Source organism: Meles meles, chromosome 18 (genome assembly GCF_922984935.1).
Source record: "Meles meles chromosome 18, mMelMel3.1 paternal haplotype, whole genome shotgun sequence".
Classification (NCBI taxonomy): domain Eukaryota; kingdom Metazoa; phylum Chordata; class Mammalia; order Carnivora; family Mustelidae; genus Meles; species Meles meles.
This window is the reverse complement of record NC_060083.1, coordinates 922,577-948,363: the sequence shown is the minus strand read 5'-3', so window position 1 is coordinate 948,363 and position 25,787 is coordinate 922,577. Positions and strand designations below refer to the sequence as shown.

At 52.5% G+C, this 25,787-nt stretch overlaps 1 protein-coding gene across 4 annotated transcripts in view; it reads left to right on the top strand.

Moving 5' to 3' along the window:
- Window positions 1-25,787, top strand: part of SHMT1 (serine hydroxymethyltransferase 1) — a 31,222-nt gene that overhangs the window by 2,626 nt on the left and 2,809 nt on the right. The window contains exons 1-9 of one of the 4 annotated variants that reach the window (XM_045984589.1): window positions 5,734-6,030; window positions 11,819-11,933; window positions 13,847-13,992; window positions 17,015-17,130; window positions 17,496-17,656; window positions 21,216-21,297; window positions 22,180-22,392; window positions 23,807-23,923; window positions 24,869-24,991. In XM_045984589.1, the coding sequence (XP_045840545.1) occupies window positions 11,841-11,933; window positions 13,847-13,992; window positions 17,015-17,130; window positions 17,496-17,656; window positions 21,216-21,297; window positions 22,180-22,392; window positions 23,807-23,923; window positions 24,869-24,991 (1,051 nt within the window). In that variant the 5' untranslated portion in view covers window positions 5,734-6,030; window positions 11,819-11,840. Of the gene's footprint in view, window positions 1-5,733; window positions 6,031-6,413; window positions 6,633-11,818; window positions 11,934-13,846; window positions 13,993-17,014; window positions 17,131-17,495; window positions 17,657-21,215; window positions 21,298-22,179; window positions 22,393-23,806; window positions 23,924-24,868; window positions 24,992-25,787 lie in introns of those variants that run through there. The other 3 variants (XM_045984588.1, XM_045984591.1, XM_045984590.1) reach the window with 3 other exon arrangements.

The window sequence follows — 25,787 nt, the reverse complement described above, 5'->3', positions numbered from 1 at the left end:
TAAGCATCCAGCTCTTGATTTCAGCTCATGTCACAATCTCAGGGTTCTGAGATTGAGCCTCAAGTTGGGCTCTGCACTCAGCAGGGAGTCTGCTTGAGATCATCTCTCTCCCTCTGTCTCTCCCTGCTTCCCCCACCTTAAAAAAAAATCCAAAACGCCGACAAAACCAAATCCAATAGATCTCCCCTTATCCATCATTTTGTTTCCCAGGGTTTCAGTTACCCAGGGTCATCCAGAAGCAGATGATACTCTCTCCTATGCATCCTATCCCCTGATGGATAGTAGCCTACACTCCATCACGATGCCTTTGTCATCCACCTCACACCGTCTCATCCCACGGGCATGTTTCCATCTCACATCGTCACAAGAAGAGTGAACATAGTGCAATGAGATATTTTGAGAGGGAGACCGTATTCACATAACTTTTATTACATTCCATTACTGTAATTGTTCTACTTTATTATTAGTTATTGTTGTTAATCCCTTACTGTGCCTAATTTATAAATTAAGCTTTATCATAGGTATAGACATTTAGAGAAGAACACAGTATATATATATAGGGTTTGGTACTATCCATGGTTTCAGGCATCCACAGGGTCTTGGATCATAGTCCCTGGGGATAAGGGGGGAAACTGCTGTGCAGATGAGAATTCGAAAACGATAACTCTCATTCTTATTTATGGGAGCACAAATTTATGCAGCCACTTTGGAAACTATGTTGGCAGTTTACTATAAAATTATACTTACCGGGGCACCTGTGTGGCTCAGTGGGTTAAGCCTCTGCCTTCCTCTCAGCTCATGAAGTCAGGGTTGTGGGATCGAGCCCCGCATCTGGCTCTCTGCTCGGTGGGGAGCCTGTTTCCCACCCACCCTCTGCCTGTCTCTCTGCCTACTTGTAATCTCTGTCTGTCAAATAAGTAAATAAAATCTTAAAAAATTTTAAAAAAGGTTATACTTACCATAAGAGCCAGCCGTCTTTCCTAGGTGTTTATATAAGTGAAATGAAAAATCTGTGCAGGGATGTTTATAGCAGCTTTATTGATAATAGTAAAAAAAAAAACAACTTGGTGCTAAAACTGACCAATGCTTTTCCTGCATTTATTGTAATGATCATATTTTTTCTCCTTTATTCTATTAATATGTGACTTGCATTGATTGATACTCGAATGTTGAAATAAACTGCATTTCTGGGATAAACCCCACTTGATCAAATATATGATCGTGCATATATTTATATGGTTTGCTATTGTTTTGCTATAGGAACTTTTATATCTCTGTTCACGAGGGATAGTGGTCTGTAGTTTTCTTCTAATGATTTTTGTCTAGTTTTTCTATAAGTAATGCTGGGCTCATGAAATGTGTTGGAAGGTGTTTACTACTTCTCTATTTTTCTGAAAGACTTTGTATAGAATTGGCATTATTTCTTAAATGTTTGATAGGTAGGAAAACTACATTGGCCTGGAGTCTTATTTGTGGGAACTTTTAAAAAATATGAATTCAAGGGGCGCCTGGGTGGCTCAGTGGGTTAAGCCGCTGCCTTCGGCTCAGGCCATGATCTCAGGGTCCTGGGATCGAGCCCCACGTTGGGCTCTCTGCTCGGCAGGGAGCCTGCTTCCCTCTCTCTCTCTCTCTCTCTCTCTGCCTGCCTCTCTGCCTACTTGTGATCTCTCTCTCTCGCTATCAAATAAATAAAATCTTTAAAAAAATATGAATTCAAGGTCTTTACTTGATATAAGATTATTCATAATTTCTATTTCTTCATGAGTAAGTTTTGGTAATGTGTGTCTTTGAGGGAGTTTGTCTGTTTTGTTTAATTCTCTTATTATTCTTTCAACAATTTTATGGTCTGTACTCATGTAATTTTTACCTTTTCTTTTATTTTCTTGATTATTCTAGGTAAAGTCTTATAAATTTTGTTGAATTTTTGAAAGATTTATCTATTTGAGAGAGAGGTGGGGGTAAAGGACAGAGAAAGAGAGAATCTTGAAGCAGATTCCTCACGGAGCACAAGTGGGTGGACTTGGGGCTGGATCTCACAACCCTGAGATCATGACCTGAGATGAAATCAAGAGTGGGATGCTGAACCAACTGAGCCACCCACGTGCCCCGGTTTTTTGACTTTTTCTAAAGCTTTTGATTATACTGATTTCCCTTCTCACTGTATTCATATATGCTTTTAAATGCTTGGGCACAATTATAAAAGCTGTTTTCTTATTCTTATCTGCATGTTTCAACACCTTTATCATTTCTGCATCTGTTTATATTCATTGATATTTTCTCCTAGTTATAGGTCACATATTTCTGCTTCTTGGCATGTCTCTTAACTTTTGATTGGATACAGGACACTGTGGATGGTATTGGTTGACTATCTAGACTTTGTTGTCTTTTTTTTTAAAGGTGTTGAACTTTGTTCCGGAAGATAGTTAAGTTCCTTGTGGATCTGTTTGATCTCTTTGAGACTTTTCCTAGAAGTTTTCTTATTTCAAAATAATCGCAATTCACAGGAAATTTCTTTTTTTTTTTTAGATTATCAAAACACTATTTTTTATTTCTTTTCTTTTTTTAATTTCTTTTCAATGTAACAGTATTCATTGTTTTTGCACCATGCAAAACATGTTCTCCATGCAATACGTGCCCTCCCTAATACTCACCACCTTGTTGCACCAACCTCCCACCCCCCTCACAGGAAATTTCTAAGATAGTACAAAGAGGGCCTATGTACCCTTCACCCAGTTTCTCTCATGGCCACATCTTCTATATATCTATAGAGACCCATCCAAATTGTTTTGTGTATCAACAGCTCAGTACTTTCTATTGCTGGGTGGTATTCCAGCACAGATTTCTTTTTCTTCCAAGTCTACCATTTAATCCCTTGGGATTTAAGAGGTTTTGTTTTTTTTTTAATTTTTTTAAGATTTTATTTATTTATTTGACAGACAGAGATCACAAGTAGAGAGGCAGGCAGAGAGAAAGAGGAGGAAGCGGGATCCCTGCTGAGCAGAGAGCCCGATGTGGGGCTCGATCCTAGGACCCTGAGATCATGACCTGAGCCGAAGGCAGAGGTTTTAACCCGCTGAGCCATCCAGACACCCCAAATCCCTTAGGATTAAAAAAAAACACACACACAAGTATTGGGATTCTCAAGAATTACACAACAAAGGAATGTCCGGGGAAGGGCACAATCGGCACATTTCTGGGGGCACATTTAGCTCTTCCAGCTTAACACCTAACTTCCAGACAAAATAAATTTTTATTTTTTCTAAGTGAAATAATGTACGATTTCTGTCTTCCTCAGAACTTATAACTTTCAAACACATAGCTTTATCTTAAGCTTGGTTAAAAAAAAAAAAAAAACTTTCAACAGGATGATGGCCTGCCTCGGTACATAGTGTTGTCCTTACGGGAAATTTTTACAACAGTTGTAACACAGGAATAATGCTATTGACAATGAAGTCCTCAATTCAGAATCTAGAATATTCAGTCAACGAATCTGTCTCAAGATTTCCATCTCTTGTTTGCTCTATTTGTATTCTCTTTCTGGCCACTGAATTAGTGCATTGAACCAAAAAGATTTATTTTCATTATAGTAGGTTACATGTTGTTCAGTGCTCAGTTTTTTTCTTTGTTTCTTTTTTTTTGTTTTGTTTTTTTTAAGTGGAGCTCAATGTGGGGCTTGATCCCACAATCCATGAGATCATGACCCTGAGCTGAAACCAAGAGTTGGACGCCCAACCGACTGAGCCGCCCAGGCGCCCCTCTTCTTTTTACCTTTTTTTTTAAAAATTTTGTTTACTTATTTGAGAGAGAGAGAGAACGAGCGCAAATGAGAGGAGAGAGATGAGCAGGAGAAGCAGACTTCCCGCTGAGCAGGGAGCCCAATGTGGGACTCGATCGGGGGACTCCAGGATCATGACCTGAGCTGAAGGCAGTTGCAAACCAACTGAGCCACCCAGGTGCCCCTTCTTTTTACCTTCTTAAGCGTCCCCTTCTTCTTTAGAATCAGAGGCTGATGGGACTCCTGTGTTAGCTGAAATATTCCCTTTTGACTCAACTTTTGCATTTCCCTCTTGTTTGTCTGGCTCATCTCTTGGTTATCTCCTTCATTATGACCCTCTTCATCTCTTTGAAGCTGCTTTTTAGGTTATCATCACTCTCTGTAGGACAAGGCGGATCGATTTTGGAAGCCTGTTGGTTTTAGAATCTTGACTTCCGTAAGTACGGAATGGAAAAATGAAAAGCTCGAACAACAGTTGGTTTAACCATTCATCTAATGAAGGGCATTTGAGTTGTTTCCAGTTTGCGGGTATTGCAAATAAAGCTGCTGTGAACACTTATGTATAGGTCATGTAGACTAAAGTTTTCATTTCTCTAGGTAAAATCCCAGGAGTATGGATGCTAGGTAACATGGAAAGTGTAGGTTTAGTTTGTTAAGACTCTGAAAAACTTTTCCAAAGTGGCTGTACCATTTTACATCTCTACCAGTGATGGATGAGTTTCTTAGCTTCTTCTCCAGCCTTTGGCAAGGGCATGACCTTTCGATTTTAGCCATTCCGATTGCAATGGAATGAATTGTGTCATCCTCCCCGCCCTCTTCCCCACCCCCGCCCATTCTTATGTTGGAAGCCTAACCCCCAACTGGACTGTATTTGGAAATTTTGGTCTTTAGGAGGTAATTAAGGTTAAGAGAAGGCGAAAGGGTGGGCCCTTGATCTGATAGGATTAGTGTCCCTGTAAGACGAGACACCGGAGATCTTGCGCTCTCTGTCCCTGTCGGCGCGGGAACACACCCGCCAAGGAAAGGCCATGTGAGGGGACTTAGTGAGAAGGTAGCCATGTACAAGTCAAGAAGAGAGCCCTTACCGGAAACCAAATTTGCTGGATGGTCAGTTGCAGTGGGGGAGAGAGACGGTTGCACTCTGAATATAGCGTGGGCAATGAGGAGTCTACAGCCGAGGAGGCTCGAGGGAGGTCAGTGGGTGGTAAATTAACAAGAGCAAACACCAGGGCTAAGGGGGAATCTGACTAAACTAACCAGTCCAGGGTGACCCGACATCGCCAAGAATGGTGGAGGACAAGGAATCCAGATACGGAAGGTTAGTGGTGGGGGCGTGTTCTGTTTAGACTGACTTAGCTGAATTTTTCCTAAAATTGGGCACCGAAGTCCAAAAGCCTTAGTTGCAAAAGAGTGTGCTCTCAGGAGGGTGTGACTAGAATTCGTTTTATTATTCTTAAAAATGGCTGTTTGTTGAGCCCTTGGAATATAAGTCAGGTACGACGTTAAGTGTTTCCGCTATGTCTGTTAATCCTCCCGGGAGTCGGGTCAGGCCGATGAATTCCGTCCAGCTCAAAGTTAAGAAATCGGAAACTCCCGTGAACTGACTGGTCTAGGACTCCATACGTAGTAATAGGATCAGAGTTAGGATCGAACCCACGTTTGTCCTATTTAAATGACCACTGCGCTACACTGCAACCAGGACGACGCAAACGTCCCTGTAACTCCGCGGCCCACGCAGCTCCCCTGGGACAGGCCCTCTGCGGACACCCTGGAAACCCCCGCCCCTAGCCCGGAGCCGCGACGAGTGAGCAGCTGCCGGGTGCAACCTCGCGCGGGCGGGGCGGGGCTTCCCCGCCCGGCAAGCCCCGCCCACCGCTCCGCCGCAGCCAGTAGCGCCCGCGCCTCGGGGGGCGGGGCTGCGGCTCGATTGGGCACCGCCGGGGGCGGGACCGGGCGGCGGGCGCCGGGCACCGAGTGGTGCGCGAACCCCGGCCGCGCCGATTCTGGGTTCCGGACGCGCGGGGCAGGTGTCACGTGGTGGGCACCTAGTGGAGCGCAGGCCGGGGGGTCTCGGACTCTGGCCGCGGCGGCAGCAGCGTGGGGCGTCGGGGTCGCTGGGCCGGTGTGCGGGACCCTGTTCCGGTAGGTGGGCAGCCGGGTGCCAGGACCTTGGTGTCCCCGGGCCCTCGCGGTGCGCGCGCTCTTTGTGCGTCTTGGCGCCGCGCTTCCCCCGCAGCTCGGAGAAGCCGGAAAAGGTGAGGGGCGGGGGCGGCGGAGGGCGCAGCCTTTGCCGCAGGGGCCGCTCCGCCCGAGCCCTTTTCTCGCCGAGCATTTTCGGGTCAAGGGCGCCCTTCGCGGGCTCCAGAATGCGCTCAGCAGAGCTGCGGGGGCGCTACCAGTAGCCCATTTTACAGACGAGGAAGGTGAGGCTGGACGGGAGGAGCCCATGTGGGCGCGACCCTGCGGAGAGCAAAACGGCAGAGCCCGGAACCCACGCGTGCGCGCTCTTGCCTTGCACACATGGTCGCGCTGCTCTGCGGACTGCGAACGGCCTCCCGCGGGGGAGCGGCTGCGCCGGCCGGCTGCCACCTGTCACCCCCGTGCTCCGACACAGACGTTGCACTGTGCGGCTCTTGCCCGGTGCCCCATGCCAAGAGGTCCTGGAAGTCGAGTGACCCTTGGCCCGCCGAGGCCAGCGCACCGCACGCGTCTTCTCAGGCAGCTGCGGGACTCGAGACGCCGGTGCAGGCTCTTAGGGCACCGCACCGTAAAGTTCTCACGCGGGAACACGGCCTGGAAGCGGGCAGTCTGTGCTTTCACGCAGCGCGGGGTCACCGAACGGGCTTTGGAGCTAGAGGTAACCCGGAGTTCGGATTCTGACCGTCGCAGGGCCTTAGACCACTCACTGCTCCGAGCCTCAGTTTCCTCCTCTGTAAACCGGGCAGCACAAACTCTGCGGGTGGGACACGCAGGTGGCATTCAGCAGTTCCCTGGGGGACTTCTGGCTGCTTCCACTTGTGTGACACAGGCCCAGAGAGATTGGGGGCCGTGGGGAGGCTGATGGCCTTGGCAAGTCAATTCACTTTCCAGCTGTTTCCGTGGGGTTGAGGTGAAGATCATGTCACGCATGAGTGACGTTTCCCCAACAGAAATATCCAGCAGTGTAACGAAAGTGGCAGCTGCAGCGGGCGCTGTCCTGCCCGGGGCTCGGCCCAGATGCCTGAGCGCTAACAAAGACGGCTGCAAGTCCCTCTGTTTCTTCCGTGGTAGCTGGTACTTGGGTTCTTACTGTGCGCCTGGCGTGCCCGGCGCTGGTTTGAGTGCTCAGGTGTGTCCGGCGGCTTTTAACTCTCGCTGGCCACTCTGAACAGTCTTCGCTCCCGGGTTTTACAGGAGGGGACTGAGAAACGTGTCAGTAACTGGGGTTGCATGTTACGAAGTGGAGAGCAGGATTCGAACCCGTCAGGCTGGCTTCAGCGGTTTCCTGGGCTGTGGGCTTCACTGTGGGGACGTGGGAGGATTGGAGGGATCCAGCTGGGGAGGTGTCCCCCACCTGCTTTTTGGCACAGGGAACCTTGATCTCCCCCAGTTGGGTTTCTCTAGTTGTTAGTTTCAGATTTCACAGATGGCTTAAGAAATGGCTTCAGACCAAGATTTCTAGAACACCGTTTGAAACTTGTGACGTATGCGCCGTCAAAGGGAAGAATCTGTTCTCCCATCCCGGCTCTCACTGCTTCTGAGTATCATCTCTCGTGTCTGCTTTGTTCCCCAAGCTTCAGCCACATGGGCCTGATTTCTGGCCCTCAGCAAGTCAAACTTGTAACCATCTTAGGGCCTTTGCGCTAAAGGTGATAAGGTGAGGGATGATTCAGGAGGATAAAGTGTGTTTGCTCTTACCCTGGATCTCAGAAACTTGGATCTTTCCCAATTCAGATCTTAGCTCAGACACCTTTCACGGCCTGGCCTAAAGAAGCCCTCCCCCCATTTACTGGCCTCATGGCAGTCACCACCACCTTAAATTGTCTTGTGTGTGTTTTTGTTTTTCTTTTAAAGATTTTATTTATTTATTTGACAGAGAGAGGTCACAAGTAGGCAGAGAGACAGGCAGAGAGAGAGGAGGAAGCATGCTCCCCGCTGAGCAGAGAGCCCGATGCGGGACTCGATCCCAGAACCCTGGGATCATGACCTGAGCAGAAGGCAGAGGCCTCAACCCACTGAGCCACCCAGGCGCCCCTTTTTGTTTTAAGATTTCATTTATTTACTTGAGATAGAACAAGCAGAGGGAGAGGGAGAAGCGGGCTTCCCCCTGAGCCGGGAGCCCGATGCAGAGCTGGATCCCAGGACTCTGGGATCATGCCCGGATCCGAAGGCAGACATGTAACCAACTGTGCCACTCAGGCGCCCCTGAACTCTATGTTCGGATAAAGAATTAAAACATTTTCACAATTAGGGCGCCTGGGTGGCTCAGTGGGTTAATCCTTTGCCTTCGGCTCAGGTCATGATTTCGGGGTCCTGGGATCGAGCCCCGCATCGGGCTCTCTGCTCAGCGGGGAGCCTGCTTTGCCCCCTCCCCTCTCTGTCTGCCTCTCTGCCTACTTGTGATGTCTGTCAAATAAACAAATAAATAAAAATCTTTTAAAAAAAAGTTTTCACAATTAAAACAAAAAGCTCGATCTGGACTCAAGAAAGCTATGGGTTTGGGGCGCCTGGGAGACTCCCGCATTGGGCTTCCTGCTCTGCAGTGAGCCTGCTTCTGCCTCCGCCCTGCCTGGAATAAATAAATACAATCTAAAAACGAAAACGAAAATAGCGAATGGGCTTAAGAAGGGCGTGGATTAAGGGCCCTGTATTGGGGAAGGAGGCCTGATCCTGAGGGTAGAAAACTCCTCCCCCTACGTGAGGTGGGGGGCGTGTCCCCGCCTGCTGCTCTCCCCCAGGGTTTCAGAATTAGCATCTCCCCTAAGAAAAAGATTTGCAGCCAGAGCTGGAGTTCACGTGTTTTCTGCCCAAGGGAAGCCAGGGAGCGGGGAGTTGCAGGTGGGGACTTTGTTCCTTGTCCTGAGCCGGGTGCCAGGGATTGCCTTTCCCAGAATGATTGTAGATCTGACCTGCCTTGGAGGAGGGGCTCCACGTAGACTTTAGTTACCTGGCGTTTGAGCAATATCTTCTCGTGTTGCTTGTCACCTTCAAATCCTCTTCGAGTGATCCATATTTAGAAGAAGCTTGCTCTTCAAGATTCTAGAACCAGAACACCTGTTTTGGCTCCTGTGCTTTTTTTGGGCGGGGGGTGAGTTACCACCTGTCGAGGGCATGTGTGTGGGCTCACGCAGAGAGCCTTGGGTTGTCCTGGCCATCCTTGAGTGCAGGGATCAGCACGGAGAACGGGGAAAAGCGGTGGCAGAGTGCCAAAACCATTTTCCCCGTCTCTCCCCCTGGGACAGCAACGTGGTGCACGTGGCCGGCCACTTCCCAGGCTGCCTGCCTGCCCTTGGCAAGTTAGGCCACATGTTGCTGCAGAAGCATGTGTTACATGGAAGCCGAAGTGCCTGCAGACGGGGCTTGTTCCTAACGCTCGACTTAAATCACGGCTGCTTTGAAAGCCCCAGTGAGGAATTTCCCAGTTAATGGTTACTGGTAGTTCCTTCTTGCGAGCTCTAGGGAGGTTAAAGGGGATGGATCACTGTGACTTGGGACTGTTGGGCTGTTTTATCTAGTGGGTGTGTTTGTCTAGCAAGTGAGCGTGTGCCTGTGGACTTGCATAGGGAAAGTTACTTCTGCTGCTGCGTCTCAGCAGTTCTGGGACGCTGGCTGGGGGTCCCGCAGTTCAGTTCTGGTACTAGTTGGAGTTAGCACGGACCCCACAGGTTAAGGGCTCAGTCCCACAAGACAGCCCCCCGTTTTAGACACCAACCGCAAGTAGGAGGTCTCCCCATTACCTGCAGCTTCTGTAGGACTTGGCTACAAATGAGCCCCCACGAGCCCCCCCACTTCCTTGGATTCAGTCATTGCTGAGACAGCCCGTAGAACTTGAGGAAACATTTGCTTACCTTTACCAGTTCATCATATAGTAAAAAAACAGCATAAAGGAAGGAGACAGATAAACAACCAGATAAAGACATACTTAGGGTGAGGCGTGAGACAGTCCCACGTGCGACAGCTTCTGTCCCCCTAGAGTTGGGGTGCGCCACCCTCCGGGTACGGGGAAGCCCGCCAGACTCCATGCTTCGGGGATTCTTAGGGAGGCTTCCTCGCCTGCACTCGATGGGTCATTAACTCCGTTTCTAGGACCTCTCCCCTGTCTGGAGAATGGGGAGTCTGGATGGAAAATTCCAAGCTTCTGATCCTGGCTCGGTCTCTGTGGACCCGCCAGGAGCCCACCCAGAGTGACCTAAGTAGAACAAAAGGCACTCTTATCCCCCAGGAAATCGCAAGGGTTTTAGGAGGAGAGACCGATGTATGTTTCGTATTAATTCACAGAACTCCGGGGCGATGGGCTCTCGCTTCCCGGTTGGCTCTTTCCCAGCCTAGATGTTCTCTGGGTTCGTCTCCTCCACTAGGGCCCCCAACCCGGCTGTCCTCAGTGATCCCTGCTCATGCGAGTACCTCTTTCTCGTCCCCCATGCCGCTCAGCTCGTTGTAGCTCACTGCGTTAAAGTCCCTGGTTTGCCTCGCTGCCAGGCAGGGCTCCTGCCTGTTTCTGTCACTGCCCCTGTGCCCAGTACCAGCCCTGGGACTGCCTCCGGGAAGGTTCTCAGTAAATAGCCAGCAAATGAGTGTCCTGAAATGACAACTTAGCAAACTGACGGGGAAAAGCCCTGAAAAGCTGCCAACTGCTGGCTAAAGGAGGTGGGTTCCTGTCAATATGTAAACTCTCACACCGGTGGCCGTGCCTCTGCCCACAAACTGTCGTCCTCTGCAGAAACCTAGGGCACAGAGCTTGCATTTTCCGCTTAGCTCTTTTAACAGGATGCCATTTTCTTTTTTCTTTCTTTCTTTTTTTTTTTTAAAGATTTTATTGATTTATTTGATACAGAGAAACCACAAGTAGGCAGAACGGCAGGCAGAGGCAGAGGGAGAGGAAGAAGCAGGCTCTCCACTGAGCAGGGGGCCCGATGTGGGGCTCGATTCCAGGATGCTGGGATCATGACCTGAGCCAAAGGCGCCCCATGGGATACCGTTTTCTGATGAAAAAGACAGACGTGTCGATCTGACCTGCGGTTTTTACCGGAGGGTGTCTATGAAAGCAACAGTGCGTGCCTTCACTCACAGCTCCTACAGGAGGAAGTCTGGGGCACTCAGAATGTGTGCTTGGGGGTTTTGGGCCCATTCTTCATGGCCGAGCTGCTGTGCAGGCCTGGGCTGAGATATTTTTTCTTTTCTGAGCCTCATTTTCATTACTTGGAAAATGAGGGCAGGGGGCGTGTGGGTGGCTCAGTGGGTTAAAGCCGCTCCCTTCGGCTCAGGTCATGGGGTCCTGGGATCGAGCCCCGCAGCGGGCTCTCTGCCTGGCAGGGAGCCTGCTTCCTCCTTTCTCTCTGCCTGCCTCTCTGCCTACTTGTGATCTCTGTCTGTCAAATAAATAAATAAAATCTTTAAAAAAAAAAAAAAGAAAAATGGGAAGAATAACACTGAAATCAGCAATTCGTTTGTTCCGCCATTTGTCAAACCTATATGGCCATGCTGGGGTTCTGTGTGGGATTAAAAAAAAAGTAACACTGAGCTCTTGCCTTCAAGGCCCCTGGTTTAGGTGGGGAGCTGCCCCATAACCAGGAAAGGTAGAGTTGGGAAGAGCGGTACCGGGCTCTGTAGGCTGGGGCAGGCCTCAGGGGGAGGACAGGGAGTTCTCGCTACCAACGGGATCCCGAGCTGACCTCCACACTTCTAGAAGGAACCAGAAGTTCCACGCAGTGGTTGTGCAACAGAAGACCATCCTGTTGACCAGCACTTGTGAGGGAAAGTCCATAAAACGCGTCAGTCCTTCAGCAATTCGGGAGAACCAGCAGCTTTAACTAAATTTAATGCCGGGAGTGTTTCCATTTTCAGGCAACTTTGAACCAGCGCGACGATGGCGGAAGTCAACGGGACTCACAAGGATGCTGACCTGTGGTCCTCGCATAATAAAATGCTGGCGCAGTCCCTGAAAGACGGCGACACTGAGGTGAGGCTCCCGGAGTCTTACTTACATCTCCTGGTCTACTCCTGAGTAAACCCCACTGAGGACAGCCTTGCAGGTAGTGTAAGAACGCTGCATTTAGGGGCCGTGGCTGATAGAGTGGCCAAAAGTCCTCTGTGGGAGGACACCTGGGTGGCTCAGTGGGTTAAGTGTCCCACTCTTGGTTTCGGCTCAGGTCATGATCTCAGGGTTGTGGGATCGAGCCCCGAGTCCGGCTCTGTGCCAGATGTGGAGTCTGCTTCGGGTTCTGTCTTCTCTCCCTCTGCTCCTCACCCTGGTCGCTCACACACTCTCTAAAATAAATAAGATTTTAAAAATCTTTAAAAGCCCGCTGTGGGGAAATAGGGGTATTTCTGGGTTTCCACAGAATGCAGAGCCCTGTTCTGGCTGTTCCGGAGGAAAGGGCCATTGGAGGGCCACTGAGATCTGACTCTTTCCTTCCAGTTCAGGTGTCTAGACACTGAGAAGCATCTTTTATTCGTGTGGCTTGTTTTTGTTTTTGTTCTGTTTTGTTTTAAAGATTTTATTCATTTATTTGACGGACAGAGATCACAAGCAGGCAGAGAGAGAGGGGGAAGCAGGCTCCCTGCTGAGCAGAGCCCGATGCGGGGCTCGATCCCAGGACCCTGGGATCATGACCTGAGCCAAAGGCAAGGCTTTAAGTTACTGAGCCACCCAGGCGCCCCTTATTCGTGTTTTTTTTTTTTTTTTAAGGTTTATTTTTATTTATTTGACAGAGATCACAAGTAGGCAGAGAGGCAGGCAGAGAGAGAGGAGGAAGCAGACTCCCTGCAGAGCAGAGAGCCCGACGCGGGGCTCGATCCCAGGACCCCGAGATCATGACCTGAGCCGAAGGCAGAGGCTTTAGCCCACTGAGCCACCCAGGCACCCCTATTCGTGTGTTTTTATAACAGTTTTAGAGGTGAGAGATCATTCACGTAGCATGTAAGTCACCCAATTAAAGTGCGTATGTCGGTGGTTCTCATATGTTCACAATTTTACTTTTTTTTTTTTTTAAGATTTTATTTATTTATTTATTTATTTGAGAGAACACAAGCAGGAGGAGAGGGAGAAGAGAGGCAGACGCCCCACTGAGCAGGGAGCCCGACGCAGGACTCGATCCCAGGACCCCGGGATCATGACCTGATCATAACCAACTGAGCCGCCCAGGCGCCCCTGCAGTCAATTTTAGAACATTTTTATCCCCCCGCAAAGAGAAACCAAAACCCATAAGCAGTCACCCCTGTACTGCCCCCCCAAGCCCCCCAGCCCGCAGCCACTGCTGGCCTACTTCCTGCCCCTGTGGGTCACCAAAGCTGCTTGTATCTGAAGGATGAAGAACAAGGAGTAGACTTCAGGGCGGGAGGAACTTGGTGAAACGTAGGGATGAAGATAACAAGAGGGTGCAAAATGAAAAATTCAGTGGGATGCTTATTTGAAGGAGCATTTTCTCTTCAGTTATTTTGTTTCCCTTAATTCATTGTCTTCTGTGAATTCCTCCCTAAGTACTAAAATCCGAGGAAGATTTTGTCTCTTCTGAGTCTTCTCAGCTGGGTTGCTTGGGTTTCGGTCGGCTGCTGCAGGCAAAATATGAATCTGTCCTAGTGTTCCATCTCCTTACCAGGTTATGACTTTAAAAAAAAAAAGATTTATTTATTTGACAGATCACAAGTAGGCAGAGGGGCAGGCAGAGGGGGAGGGGGAAGCAGGCTCCCCGCTGAGCAGAGAGCCCGATGCGGGGCTCGATCCCAGGACCCTGAGATCATGACCTGAGCCGAAGGCAGAGGCTTTAACCCACTGAGCCACCCAGGCGCCCCCAGTTATGGCTTGGAACAGAGCGGAACGCGAACCTGTATCGGCCAGACGTTCACCGCTCACCTTCCCTTTTCTCTCATCAGGTTTACGACATCATCAAGAAGGAGAGTAACCGGCAGAGGGTCGGGCTGGAGCTGATCGCCTCAGAGAATTTCGCCAGCCGGGCCGTTTTGGAGGCCCTAGGCTCTTGCTTAAATAACAAGTACTCTGAGGGGTACCCAGGCCAGAGGTACGTGAGCGCTTCTGACACAGTGATGGGAGCTACCGAGTCAGTCTCGAGCCTCCAAAACAAGGGGATTCCTGTTCCACTCCTGTCGGAACTCACTGGCAGGTCCCAGCACGTGGCAGTGCCCGTGTTCTTGGAGCAGCTGTCCTCGTCGTCTTGAGCAGTCCCTTTGTGGGGCTTTCTAGAATAACAGGCCAGTCCCTAAGGAGTCTGGAGCTGCTGGGCCATTGTTGAGGCTCTAGAGAAAGGTCAGCTCTGTGAGGGCGACATGGAAGGTGGCCGTGGCTCTGTGAGTGATGGAGTTTCTGTCGGGGGTGACCCGGAAGCGGCCACGGCCTCCGTCGTGGCTGTGTTAGAAACGCTGGAGTTGGTCAACTCCTTCCCCCGAGAGCCACAAGAAGTTCTAGTCATTTTTGGTTTTTTACAGTCATCAGCAAAGATGGCGGTCACAGAATCTGACGTACGGTTTTTGCAGATTTGCATATTTGTGTCCCAAAGGACACGGGAAAAGAAGGGTCCTCCTCGACCCGCTGCCTACCACTCGACACCGAGATGCCCTTGAAGCTCTCGGGAGAAGGGCCGAGAATCAGTTTGAAACACAGTCTTTTTCCTGCCCTAAATAACTACCTTCTCCTCTGTGCCTTCGAGGGTTCCCTGGTGTTTGCACAACCAGGAGCTCGTGGGATCTCAGGAGAGCCCCAAGGGGGGACTGTTTGCTACATGGTACAGATGAGGAAGCCGAGACTCACTGACATTCAGTGACTTCTTTCCTTAGTTTTGTGAGTTGTTGTGGTGAAATGAATGAGCCTGAGAGGAGGTTGTGGGGACCCCCAAATTTGTGGCCAAGGGGGACAGTGGTGTGGGTCCCCTGGGGGGCCCAGGACTTGTGGCTGGTGTGTGAAGTGTGGGCAGACTCATGAACCCGAGTCCTTAACCTGGGGCATTGGCGCTAATTTTAACCCTAACCTGACTGACCCCATCTCACCATTTCATCGAAAACGCTTCTGTCTTTGTTGGCGATCGGAGCAGTGACGGTGGCCTTCGAATTGAGAGCAAAAGGCAGTGCTGTGGTCTAGGCATCAGGCTGAGCGTGGGCACAGTCATGTTCGAGGACCCCGCAGCCTGACGGCACAGTCAGCCTCTCACCCCCTTTCCAGAGGAGGATCAGACTTGGCGGGTGAAGGACGCAGCCCAAGTCCCACGGTAAAGACCAGAACCAGGACTGTGTCCTCTAGATCCGGGTCTGTGCCACGCACAGCCTTTCCAGAGCTCCCTGCCGCGTCTGCAGGGGTCTGGGGCTGGCAGGCAGGGGCACTGGGGTCTCACCGTGATCGTGAATCCCCGTCCTGTGTTTGCTCCCTGGAAAATGGCTAATTGCTAAGTCCCCTGGCAGCCCCGACCTTCCCGAAAGGCCATCACCCTTCCCCAGTCACGGGCGGCTCTCCTTCAAGCTCGGGGCCACCACACCTCTCTTTGGTAACAAAGCAGAAAATGTGACGCTGGAAGGGACCTTCTGGATCCCTCCATGAACCCCTCCCAGTTCCCCACACTTGGTTGTGGCCGCATTATTCACAACAACAAGAGCTGGGAGCGGCCCACGTCCGTGGGTGGGTGAGCGGATAAGCAAAACGCAAAACACGATCGATCCGGATAACTGACCGCCCTTCAGCCTTAAAACAGAACGAGTTCCCGTCACGTGCTGATGGAACGTGACCCACAAGGACCTTGTGCTGTGTGCGATATCCCAGTCTGAAAAGTCCGCATAGTGCCTCACGCCACTGAGAGCTGTCGGGAATCGTCGGGACTGTCGAGGAGAACGATGGCTGCCACTGAGAGCTGTCGGGAATCGTCGGGACTGTCAAGAGGAGAACGTGGCTGCCGGCAGCTGTGGGGAGGCAGGGGGAGCTGCAGCCGCGCGGGTGCAGAGTTTCGGTTTCGCAGGATGAGAAAGTTCTAGAGCCGTTGCACAACAGTGGGAATACACTTAGCGCGAGGTACTTAATGCACCTGGACTGTGTGCTTGGAAAGGGTTAAGGTGTCAGATTGACATTCTGTGCTATGAAGAGAGTACGTGTGTGTGTTTAAAAGACTTATTTATTTATTTATTTAAAGATTTTATTTATTCATTTGTCAGAGAGAGAGAGCGCGCACAGGCAGGCAGAGAGGCAGGTAGAGGCAGAGGGAGAAGCAGGCTCCCGGCAGACCAAGGAGCCTGATGTGGGACTCGATCCCAGGGCGCTAGGATCATGACCTGAGCCAAAGGCAGCCGCTTAACTGACTGGGCCACGCAGGCGTCCCAAAAGAGAGAGAGAGTGATTGTGAGCCAGCACAGGGTCGGGGGAGGGGCAGAGGGAGAGGGAGAAGCAGATACCCTGCTGAGCAGGGAGCCCGATGCGGGGCTCGATCCCACAACCCCAGTATCATGACCTGAGCGATCAGGAGTTGGCAGTCCACCGAGTGAGCCGCCCAGGTGCCCCACAAAGAGTATACATATCTAATTTAAAATTGTTAAGGTTTTCTCCGACCACAAGCCATTGTGGTTAAAAATGTCTACTGAATTGAGTTATTATTACTAATATTCAGAGAAAAAACAAATACAAATTTTCACACTAATTATTAAACAAGTAAAATTTTATTAGAACTGTAAAACTGTAAAAAGAACAGGAGAACCTCTCCCTCCTCACCAGCCCCGAGGAAGTCGCATTCCACATGCTGGCTCTGGGGCTCTGACTGCTCTTGGAACCTGATGCAAGGACGATGGCATGGTTTTAACTGGCTGATGTCCCTCAGCACGATGACAAGGTCCTCGGGGCTCATCCACGCAGCCTCTGTCGGACGAGAAGGTGCTCGCTCCGTCACGCAGCCCACTGGGCGCGGATTGAAGAGGAGTGGCGTGGGGTCTCGGGGGACTCGTCCCCACTGCCCCTCAGCTTTCATTCTTCTGTCCCAGCATGAAGCTTCTTTGGCCTTTGTACAAAGCACAAGGATCGGGGCCACAGGGGGCCTAAGCCGGCTTTCTCCGCAGGTATTACGGCGGGACCGAGTTCATCGACGAGCTGGAGGTCCTCTGTCAGAAGCGAGCACTGCAGGTCTACGGTCTGGACCCCACGTGCTGGGGCGTCAATGTCCAGCCCTACTCAGGTAACTGCCACATCCAGACGGGCCTGGGCTGTCCCCTGCCTGCTGGCGTTCACGGAGAGCAAGAGTCCCAAGAAGGACAGCCCGTAAACAGAAGTGAAAAATGGGCCAAACCCCTCCTGGGGCTTAGAGACCCCCAGATGGGTCTGTGCGTCTCTCTCCATCGCCCTTGGCTCCTTCCAACTCACCCCTCCTGAACACAGCTGTCCCGTGTTCCTGGGGTTTGCTGCGGGGGAGTCTAGGGATTGGCTGCACAGTGGGGGGCCAGGCCTGTTCTGTCCCCTCCTGGTTGACGGCCTAGTGGCCAAGCTCTGGGGGCCTGGCCTGTCCCAGGGCCTCCCGGGACATCCTCTGGCCTCACCTTCCAGGCTCCCCAGCCAACTTTGCGGTGTACACCGCCCTAGTGGAGCCCCACGGGCGCATCATGGGCCTGGACCTGCCCGACGGCGGCCACCTGACCCACGGGTTCATGACAGACAAGAAGAAAATCTCCGCCACGTCTATCTTTTTTGAGTCTATGCCCTATAAGGTAAGTGGGTCTCTAGGTGGTCCTGTTCTGAGATGCTCCAGGAAGTCCCTGCTTTTTGCTGTCTCCTCCCTCCTGACCTTGAGACTCCTCAGGCATTTGGGGCACGCCGGGGGCAGTGGAAGCCCAGGGAGGTTTTGCTGCAACCTGACCCCCGTGCCCAGGACCCTAGCACCGCTCGTAGACCTGTCAGTGAGCCACAGCCTGTGTGAGCCACAGGCCCGGCCTGCAACGGGACCACGTAGTCCCGCGGGGCCCTCGTCATTACGGACAGCTGGGTTGGAACAGCGCACGCACGATGCGCGGGCTGATGTGTGAACTTGATGCCGGGGATGGGGACAAAGGCAGGAACCCGCACGCTTGGTTATGGGGAAGCCCATGTGCATGGTGACTCTCCCTTGTGTCCAGAAACCATTTCCTCCTGCTGTTTGTTGTCCCGTGGGCCGTCCCCAGCTAGTTCATGGGTCCCGTGGTGTGCAGAGGTCGCAGCGCTTCCTTGAGCTTGGCTGAGGGTCAGACACGGGATTTTATTCCTTTAGGGAAAGTCAAGGCAGTGTTCCTTCCGTCTTGGTTTCCCGTGGCCGGTGCTGAGTGCCCTTGACTGTTGCCGTTTGTCAGCCTTTGGCTCGGTCCTCGTAACTGCGCGTGTGCTTTTTGTGTGCAAGTGACGGTTCGCTGCTTTTCCTGGAAAGCCCAGGCATTTCTGGCCACAGGGGTCCTTGTCAGCCAGCTCTGACCCTGAAGGTGCATTTTGAGACATGACAAATGACACAGAGCTCAGCCTCCACACGTATCACAGAAAAGCCGCTTTCTTTCTTTCTTTTGTTTTTTTAAAGATTTTCTTTATTTATTTGAGAGAGAGAGTGACAGAACACGGGGGCGGGGGAAGCAGACTCCCCGCTGAGCAGGGAGCCCAGTGCGGGGCTCGAACCCAGGATGCTGGGATCATGACCTGAGCTGGAGGCAGACACTTAACCGACCGAGCTGCCCAGGCTCCCCTCAAAAGCTGGTTTCTACAGTTTCTTTCACTATGGAAAGAACAGTGGCAGAGAGGAATCACAGACTTGTTTTCTGATCTTAGATGAGGCCTCGGGTAGCCTTACTCTTTAGCCCAATGTCCTTATTAATTAATTAGATTCCATGCCCAGCACGGAGCCCAGTGTGGGGCTTCAACTCACGACCCTGAGATTAAGACCTGAGCTGAGATCAAGAGTCAGACGCTGAACCCACTGAGCCACCCAGCCCCGCTTCTCCCAAGAGTCTCTTGGGTACAGGCTGGAGGCTCAGTGGTGGTGGGTCTGCAGGGGTGCGGAGTGGCGGGAGCTTGGCCGGCTTGGGCAGCAGGAGACACAGCTCACCCGCCAAAGGGGCATCGGCCAGGTGCAGGGAGGAGACACAGACCTGCCTGGCCTCCAGCAGCAGCTGCCACGCCTCTCCTCTGCCCCCGAACCTGCCTCCCTGCCCATCCTCTCCCTGCCCTGCCTCTCGGCGGGCTCTCACCATCCAGGCAACTGTCCCACACATAGCTAGGCATTTCATCTCTGTGGGGAAACAGCACCTCAAACCTTCGTCCCCCCGTCTCTCCTGTGTCCAAGTAGTCCCCTCCCTGAAGGTCCTGAGTGACAGAAGGGAGGCCCTCTTTCCATCCCTCTGCACCACTCCAGCCCCTCTGCAGTTTCTGACAAAAGCCCGTGAATTCTTCTTGGGGCGGGTTTTTCTTTTGTCAAATATTTAGCATTTTCTAAAAAAGAAAAAAACATTTTAAAAAATCCCGTAAGTTTTTTGTTTTTTTAGTTTGTTTTTTTGCTTGTTTGTTTAAAGATTTTATTTATTTGACAGAGATCACAAGTAGGCAGAGAAGCAGGCAGAGAGAGGGGAAAACAGGCTTCCTGAGGAGCAGAGAGCCCGACACGGGGATCGATCCCAGGACCCCGGGATCATGAGCTGAGCCGAAGGCAGAGGCTTTAGCCCACTGAGCCACCCAGGCGCCCCCAAAATCCCATAAGTTTAAAAAGCAGAATGTGGAAGGGAGAGTAGCAGCACACTTTGGGGGTGGGTAATTATGTCTTTAAAAACTTTTTTAGAATTACGTCTGTTTTTTTCCCTGCGGGTCAGCTGTTGATTTTCTTCAAGGTCACAATTTCTCTGCCAAGTGCAGGTGACTAGAAAGAAGCAGTTCGTTCCCTTTGCAACAGAACCACAGCCGGGCCTTCTGCCTGCCTTTCCAGTGAGGTCTCGGGTTGCACACAAGCTTCTGTAATGGTGTCCACTGGAAAGGGGGTGGCCACCGGACCGAGCCTTGTCCCCGGGGACAGGGGCTCCTCCCACCACCTCCTGTCTGGGGAGCTCCCGTCCCCCACGCCCCTAAAATCTTTCCCTTTGATTTCCTTCCCCTTGGCACAAATGCTTTAACGCAACTCTAATACACTGATTTTACTACGACACGTGTCGCCAGAAGGGGAAGAAATGTTTGACATTTCACAGGTCCATGGATCCATAGCCTGCCTGGACCTGATTTCTGTGGGGGCGGTGAGGTGGGCATCCAGACAACATTTTTCCACGCGGACGTCCCGTGGACCTAGTCCCACGTCCTGGAAGACCAGCCGTTCCCCACAGCACCACTGTTATCCTCGCAGATGACCCTCTGTCGCTGGGCGTCCTGTTTCTGGGCTCTCTTCTGTTCGTGTCCTTCCACAAACATGTGCTGCCTTAGTCACTAAAGTTTGTGGTTTTTAATTTCTCTGAATGGTATTTTGTGTGGGGGCGCCTGGGTGGCTCAGTCGGTTAAGCGCCTGACTCTTGATTGCGGCTCAGGTCATGATCGCAGACTCACGCACTCTGTCTCCCTAAAATAAATAAATCTTTAAAAAAATGTTATGTGTGGAGGTTTTATATAGCTTCGATATTTCTTGGCTTTTGAAACGAATGTAAGGTTGTTACTAACATTTCATTTCCCATTTTCTGCTGCTTATATGCATGAATGTGACTGAATGTTTTGACCTGCACCCGGGGACCCTGCTAAATTCAGTTACTAATTCTAATAGCGCCACCAGCAGCTTGGATCTTCCGGGCATGCTGTCTGTGAGTAATGTCAGCTTTTCACACCTGATCCTTGTGTCTTTCTTTCTTTCTCTCGCCTCTTTGTCCTCGGACTAGAAGAGCTGTTAGCAGCTCGTCTCTTTCCCGAAGGTAACAGCGTTCAGCGGCCGCATCGCATGGGGCGCGTTTGACGCTCCGCTTTTATTCCGCGGGGGCTTTTAGTTCCTGGTCCTCCCAGGTAGAGCCTCAGCCCAGGGCCTCCCTTTTCCTCTGGGGCCCCCTCAGGGCATCCTGCCCCCGGGAGCAACGCCTGGTTGTCCACACTTGTGCGAGCCAGACACACTGGTACCCCATCTCGCCCTCGAGTCGCATCCGGGGGCGGCTTTCCTGCATCCGTGGTGGAGGGGAGCAAACGGGTTTGGGGCAGGTGCAGAAAGTCATCTGGCGCGAATTCGGGTGGGAGGGCAGGCCTTGCGCGGCGGCGGACGCCGCCTGATCCCGCGGTCTCTGTGACATCCCACAGGTGAACCCAGACACCGGCTACATCAACTATGACCAGCTGCAGGAAAACGCCCGCCTCTTCCACCCGAAGCTCATCATCGCAGGTGACGAGTGGGGGGTAAAGGGACCGCCTTTGTCAGCAGCTCCCATGCCTCTTATTTTTGAAAGATTTTATTTATTTGAGAGAAAGGCACAGCGAGAGAGGGGACACAAGCAGGGAGAGTGGGAGAGGGAGAAGCAGGCTTCCTGCTGAGCAGGGAGCCCGATGCGGGCTCCAACCCAGGACTCTGGGATCACGACCTGAGCGGAAGGCAGATGCCCAACGACTGAGCCCCCCAGGCACCCCTCGTGCCTCTTATTTAACGAAGACGTGGAGATGTTCCCTGGCTCGCTGCTAGTCCCTGTCCGAAGGGCTGGCCTTCTGGGGTCTAAGTAGATTCTTTTCTTTCAGGACAAATATCACTGTTAGAAGCATCTAGAAATGTTTTTTTGTTTTGTTTTTTAAGATTTTATTTATTTATTTGACAGAGAGAGAGATCACAAGTAGGCAGAGAGGCAGGCAGAGAGAGAGAGGAGGAAGCAGGCTCCCCGCTGAGCAGAGAGCCCGATGTGGGGCTCGATCCCAGGACCCTGAGACCATGACCTGAGCTGAAAGCAGAGGCCTAACCCCATGAGCCACCCAGGTGCCCCAGAAGCATCTAGAAATGTTAACCCCTGTCTAATCGCAGAGGTAATAATAGTTGGGGGCTGTCCCAACCACCATGAACAGGCCCCTGACCTCAAGAGGCTGGTCAGAGTGGTGACCTTTGGCAACAAGATGTTTTGGGGAGGTGGTTTTCTGTTTCCGTTCCCGGGGATGTTGGAGGGAGAAATTTCCAGGCTGTCGGATATGCCCGTCCAGAGGCCACTTTGCAGGTCTGCCCTTGGGCGACTCTCGGCTGGCCGTGGGTGGGTCTTACTTGACTGTGTCACCCCTGCGGTCTCAGGAACCAGCTGCTACTCCCGAAACCTGGACTACGCTCGGCTGAGGAAGATCGCGGACGAGAACGGGGCGTATCTCATGGCGGACATGGCGCACATCAGCGGGCTGGTGGCGGCTGGCGTGGTGCCCTCCCCCTTTGAGCACTGCCACGTGGTGTCCACCACCACCCACAAAACCCTGAGAGGCTGCCGAGCCGGCATGATCTTCTACAGGAGAGGTGGGCTCCAGGGGGTGGGGTACTGGTGGGGTGCTGGTGTTGACCTTTCTCTTTGGGGGTTCATGCTCAGTTTGGGAATCCGGGAAAACTGGGATCCCTTGAAGGGTTCCTGCAGGAGCTATGCAGGAGGGCGCAATGGCAGGGCTGCAGAGGAGATCTAGAAGCAAGCTCTGAGCACAGCTCTTGCCTCATTCCTTGGGTGTCTGGGTGCTGGGAAGGGAGGAAGGGTATTGTGCTGTGGGTCAACTAGTCCTCCCTACAAGAGGTGAATGGAGGGTGTGCATGGCTGGCCAGGGGCTACCAGAGCCCTCACCGTGCGGCCTTACTTTGGCAAACTTAGGTTGGTCCATCATGCCTCTTGCAGAGGATGACTCACCGTAAACAAACCATAAGACACTGATGTATAAACCACAGTTATCACTGTAGTCCTTTTAGTGAGGATTCTCTGTTGAATGCCTGCAGCCCACAGGTCTGAGGACTCCCTTTATTTTGAGATTCCCACACCTGGGAAAGCCAGGTTCTGATCAGATCATTCGGCCTGTGGTGAGACAGGAGGCGTGCCCACCCGCAGAGAAACTGGCCCTCTGACGCTGGAGTCTCTCCCCTCTACAGTCTTCTTGTCTGGCCCCCGGCCCAGGGCCAGACACACCCACGTGCCCACAAGCCTTCTTAGTGTGCTATTGTCTCTGAGGACCTTTTTCTGTTGGGTCAACAGTTCTGAGGCAGGTAGCCATTCCCACCTGGCTGGGAAGTGTGTTTCTTCGCACGGAGTGCTGGTGTGTGGCTAGCCTGAGCGACGCCTGAATCTGCCACGTCCACGCTGTGTGATCCTGGGCTCATTGTCCAGCCTCTCTGTGCCTCATTTCCACACCTCCAGAGCGGGCATCCTAATAAAAGCCCCCGTCCCTTCAGACCAGTGCTGGGAGCATTCATTCATTCATTTATGTAAAGTGCCCCGAGCGGTTCCTCGCTCCCAAGAAGCTCTGTAGACACAGTGGTTACTGCGGCGCATCAACATTTTTTTCTGAAAGGACTCCCAGTCCCCATTAGAGCCGTTATTATATAATTAATATATATCATTATACAATGAGTTTTCGCTCCTTCAAAGTCATCATCCGGGAAGACTGCTCTCTTGGATGCGGCTTTGAGGAAATATGCCCGAGGCATAGTTTTTGTTAAGTCTTGGTGGAGGGAAATTTTTATCCTTTGATTCATCTAGGAAGGGGTGCTCAGCCGCGCTCTGCAAGCAAGGGGCCCCTGAGCTCCACAGCATGAGGGACCAGGCCTCGCCCTCAGGACTGGAGGCCACAGGCTCGTGCTTAGGGCCCCGCAGCCTGTGTGAGTTGGAGTCCGGGTGGGGAGGAACAGGCGACAGCCTGGCTGATGTTCCCATTCTGCTGTTTCCTTCATCCAGGAGTGCGCAGCGTGGATCCCAAGACGGGCAAAGAGACTCTGTACAACCTAGAGTCGCTCATCAACTCCGCTGTGTTCCCAGGCCTGCAGGGCGGCCCCCACAACCACGCCATTGCTGGTAAAACTTCCCCAGAGCCAACCCCGAGGCCTCAGGTGGCGCTTGGGGGTGGGGAGCACCCTCTCCCGTGGCACGGCCCTATTCAGGAAACAGCAGGAAAGGAACTGAACAGTTGGGAGGCGACAGCAGACGGGGTAGGCGGTTAGCGTGCGAACCCTCAGAGGACAAGTCAGCTTGTCCGGACATCCCGCCCCTAGCACCGCTGAGGTCACCCAGCGGGCTGCTCCTTCTCTGTACAGATGGCTTAGGCGATGTGTGGTGATCTCAGAGTCGTTCCAGCATCTTCTGTAGAGCAGAGCAGTTTGGTAGAGAAGCCCAGGATGAAGGCATCGGGTCTCCGTTGAGAAGCGCCGGTGTTTCTCAAGGGGGGAGAGGGGACGTGGGGAGGGGGAGGGAGGGTTTCCTGCGGGTTTCCACAGGGTGTTTTCCCAATCCCCCCTTGACGCCGCCAGACCCTGGGTGATGGGATCACCCGCTGTCTAGCCACTCTGGGCCTTTTCTGGTCATTTCCACCAACGCTGACAAGAGGTTTCGGGGCCCGCACACGGCAATGCTTACTTTCCCTTCTCCTGCACTTCTCTGCCCCCCTTCAGCGGCCCTTGGGGTTGAACAAGGGACCGGACAGAGTCCGGATGCCCAGGTAGAACAGGCTGGCACCTCTCCCCTGACCTCGAGTCGGAGAGATTTGCGTAATTTGGCACCAGAACAGAAGCATCCGGGGCAGCTGAGTTCTCGTGAAATCCATCTTGCGGGAGAACAGCTTCCCACTTCCACGCTCCTCGAACGGGAGAGGTCTGCAGGGTCAGCCGCGTGGTTGCAGGGTTAAAAACAGATACCAGGTCGGGGCCCGGACAAGGAGGCCCGAGCGGCAAGGGGTGTCCCCTGACTGCAGCTCTGCCCGCGGGTCCCGTCCTGCCTTCCTGACGCCGCCTCTCCTCCCGCCAGGGGTCGCTGTGGCCCTGAAGCAGGCTCTGACGCCGGAGTTCAGACTCTACCAGCGGCAGGTGGTGGCCAACTGCCGCGTGCTGGCGCAGACCCTGATGGAGCTGGGCTACAGAGTGGTGACAGGTACCGACCGCATCCCCGGGCACGCGCCCCTGCTCCCTGGGGTGGCGCTGAAGCCTCGCCCCCGGCTCCTCGGCAGCCCTGGGGAGCACGCGTCTCTGGTTCTCTCCACTTCGTTTCTTTCCTCTTCTCCTCTGTCCTCCGCGCCGGTCAGGAAGAAAGCCCTGGAAATCTCGGGGGGGACTGCGACCTTCAAGGTCCCTTGGGTCACTCTTTGCCAAACCTGGATGTGCACACAGCCCCCCAGGCGCCCTGTTAAAGTGCAGGTCTGACTCGGCGGGTCACCCGGCTCCTAGGGGATGCTGGTGTGAAGCGCACTTGGCCGTGGGCCGAGTTCGACCAGACTCCCTGTGGCTACAGACAGCTTGCGGCAGCCCCCGGCGCTCCCAGGGCCTCACGGGGGTCTCAGGAGAGACGTCTCCCCCTTCCTGAGCTCCCAGGCCTGCCCGCACCCCTAGTTCACTCTGTTCTGAGGACACAGTGCAGGTGGCTGAAGCAGAGTTTGTGATAACCTGCTCTGTGCCCGGTGTGGGCAGGGGCTACAGATGGCACCGTACGGAAACTTCGCAAGAGCCTTCTGAATTACGGCTTTTATTTTCATTTTTATTATTTTTTTCTATTTTTTAAAGATTTTACTCATTTATGCAAGAGAGGTAGAGTGGGCGTATGGGGGGGAGGGCAGACGCTGAGCAGGGAGCCCGATGTGGGGCTCGATCAGGACCCCGAGGTCACGACCTGAGCTGAAGGCGGACACTTGACCGACTGAGCCACCCAGGCACCTCATCTGCACCACTTTGAT